This window comes from Meleagris gallopavo, chromosome 15 (genome assembly GCF_000146605.3).
Source record: "Meleagris gallopavo isolate NT-WF06-2002-E0010 breed Aviagen turkey brand Nicholas breeding stock chromosome 15, Turkey_5.1, whole genome shotgun sequence".
NCBI lineage: Eukaryota > Metazoa > Chordata > Aves > Galliformes > Phasianidae > Meleagris > Meleagris gallopavo.
This window is the reverse complement of record NC_015025.2, coordinates 339,112-340,182: the sequence shown is the minus strand read 5'-3', so window position 1 is coordinate 340,182 and position 1,071 is coordinate 339,112. Positions and strand designations below refer to the sequence as shown.

Genomic DNA, 1,071 nt, shown 5'->3' with positions numbered 1-1,071 from the left:
CGCCGACCCGCTGCAGTTCTTTCCCATTGAGGTGTCCGTGGAGGACATCAATGACCACTCGCCGGTCTTCCCAGACGAACGCGTGACCTTTAGGATTCTGGAAACCAGCGACCCGGGCTCCCGTTTCCCTGTGGAGGCTGCTCAGGACCTGGACGTAGGCAGCAATGACATCCAGGCTTACAGCATCGTTCCTGAGAATGAGTTCTTCGCTGTCTCCTATCAGACTCACGGTGAAAGTAATAATGTTCTTGAACTGGTTTTACAGCTGCCTTTAGACAGGGAGGAGATGCCAGAGTTGGATTTCACCCTCGTTGCCACGGATGGTGGCTCTCCACCGAGGAGTGGTTCCACTCAAATCCACATCATAGTTCTGGATGTAAATGACAATGCTCCCACCTTCACACAGAAGCTGTACAATGCAAAGATTTTCGAAAACGCTCCAGAAGGCTCTGTGGTTCTCAGAGTGGTAGCCACCGATGCAGACGAGGGAATTAATGGTGACATTTCCTATCAGTTCAGCCAAGCAGCAGTACAGATCCTGTCAGCATTCATCATTGACCCCAGTAGTGGTGAAATCCGTATCACGAAGCCTTTGGATTACGAGGTTGCACAGAAAAACGAGTTCAGTGTGCGGGCAGTGGATGGTGGAGGACTGTCAGCACTCTCTAAAGTGTTGGTAGAGGTGGTGGATGTGAATGACAATGCACCAGATATCGTGGTCAGTTCTTTCAACAGCCCAATCCCTGAGAATGCAGCACCTGGCACTGTGGTCGCACTGTTTGCTGTTAGGGATCAGGATTCCGGTGTGAATGGGGAGATCAGCTGTGCCCTCGAAGAACAGCTGCCCTTCTCCCTCCGGCCAGCCTTTAAGAACTACTACGAGCTGGTGACCGTGAGCGCGTTGGACCGGGAGAAAACAGCACGTTACAGTGTAATCGTCACGGCAGCAGATGCAGGGTCTCCTCGTCTGAGCAGCAGCCACACGTTCACCGTGGACATCTCCGACGTGAATGACAACGCGCCCGTCTTCAACCAGACGTCGTACACCATGTACGTGCACGAGAACAACGT

At 52.7% G+C, this 1,071-nt stretch overlaps 1 protein-coding gene across 1 annotated transcript in view; it reads left to right on the top strand.

Moving 5' to 3' along the window:
* The window catches only part of LOC100538867 (protocadherin beta-15-like), a 3,414-nt gene that overhangs the window by 364 nt on the left and 1,979 nt on the right, over positions 1–1,071 (top strand). The window contains exon 2 of the mRNA XM_031555645.1: positions 1–1,069. Within this exon, the coding sequence (XP_031411505.1) occupies positions 1–1,069 (1,069 nt within the window). The remainder of the gene's footprint in view (positions 1,070–1,071) is intronic.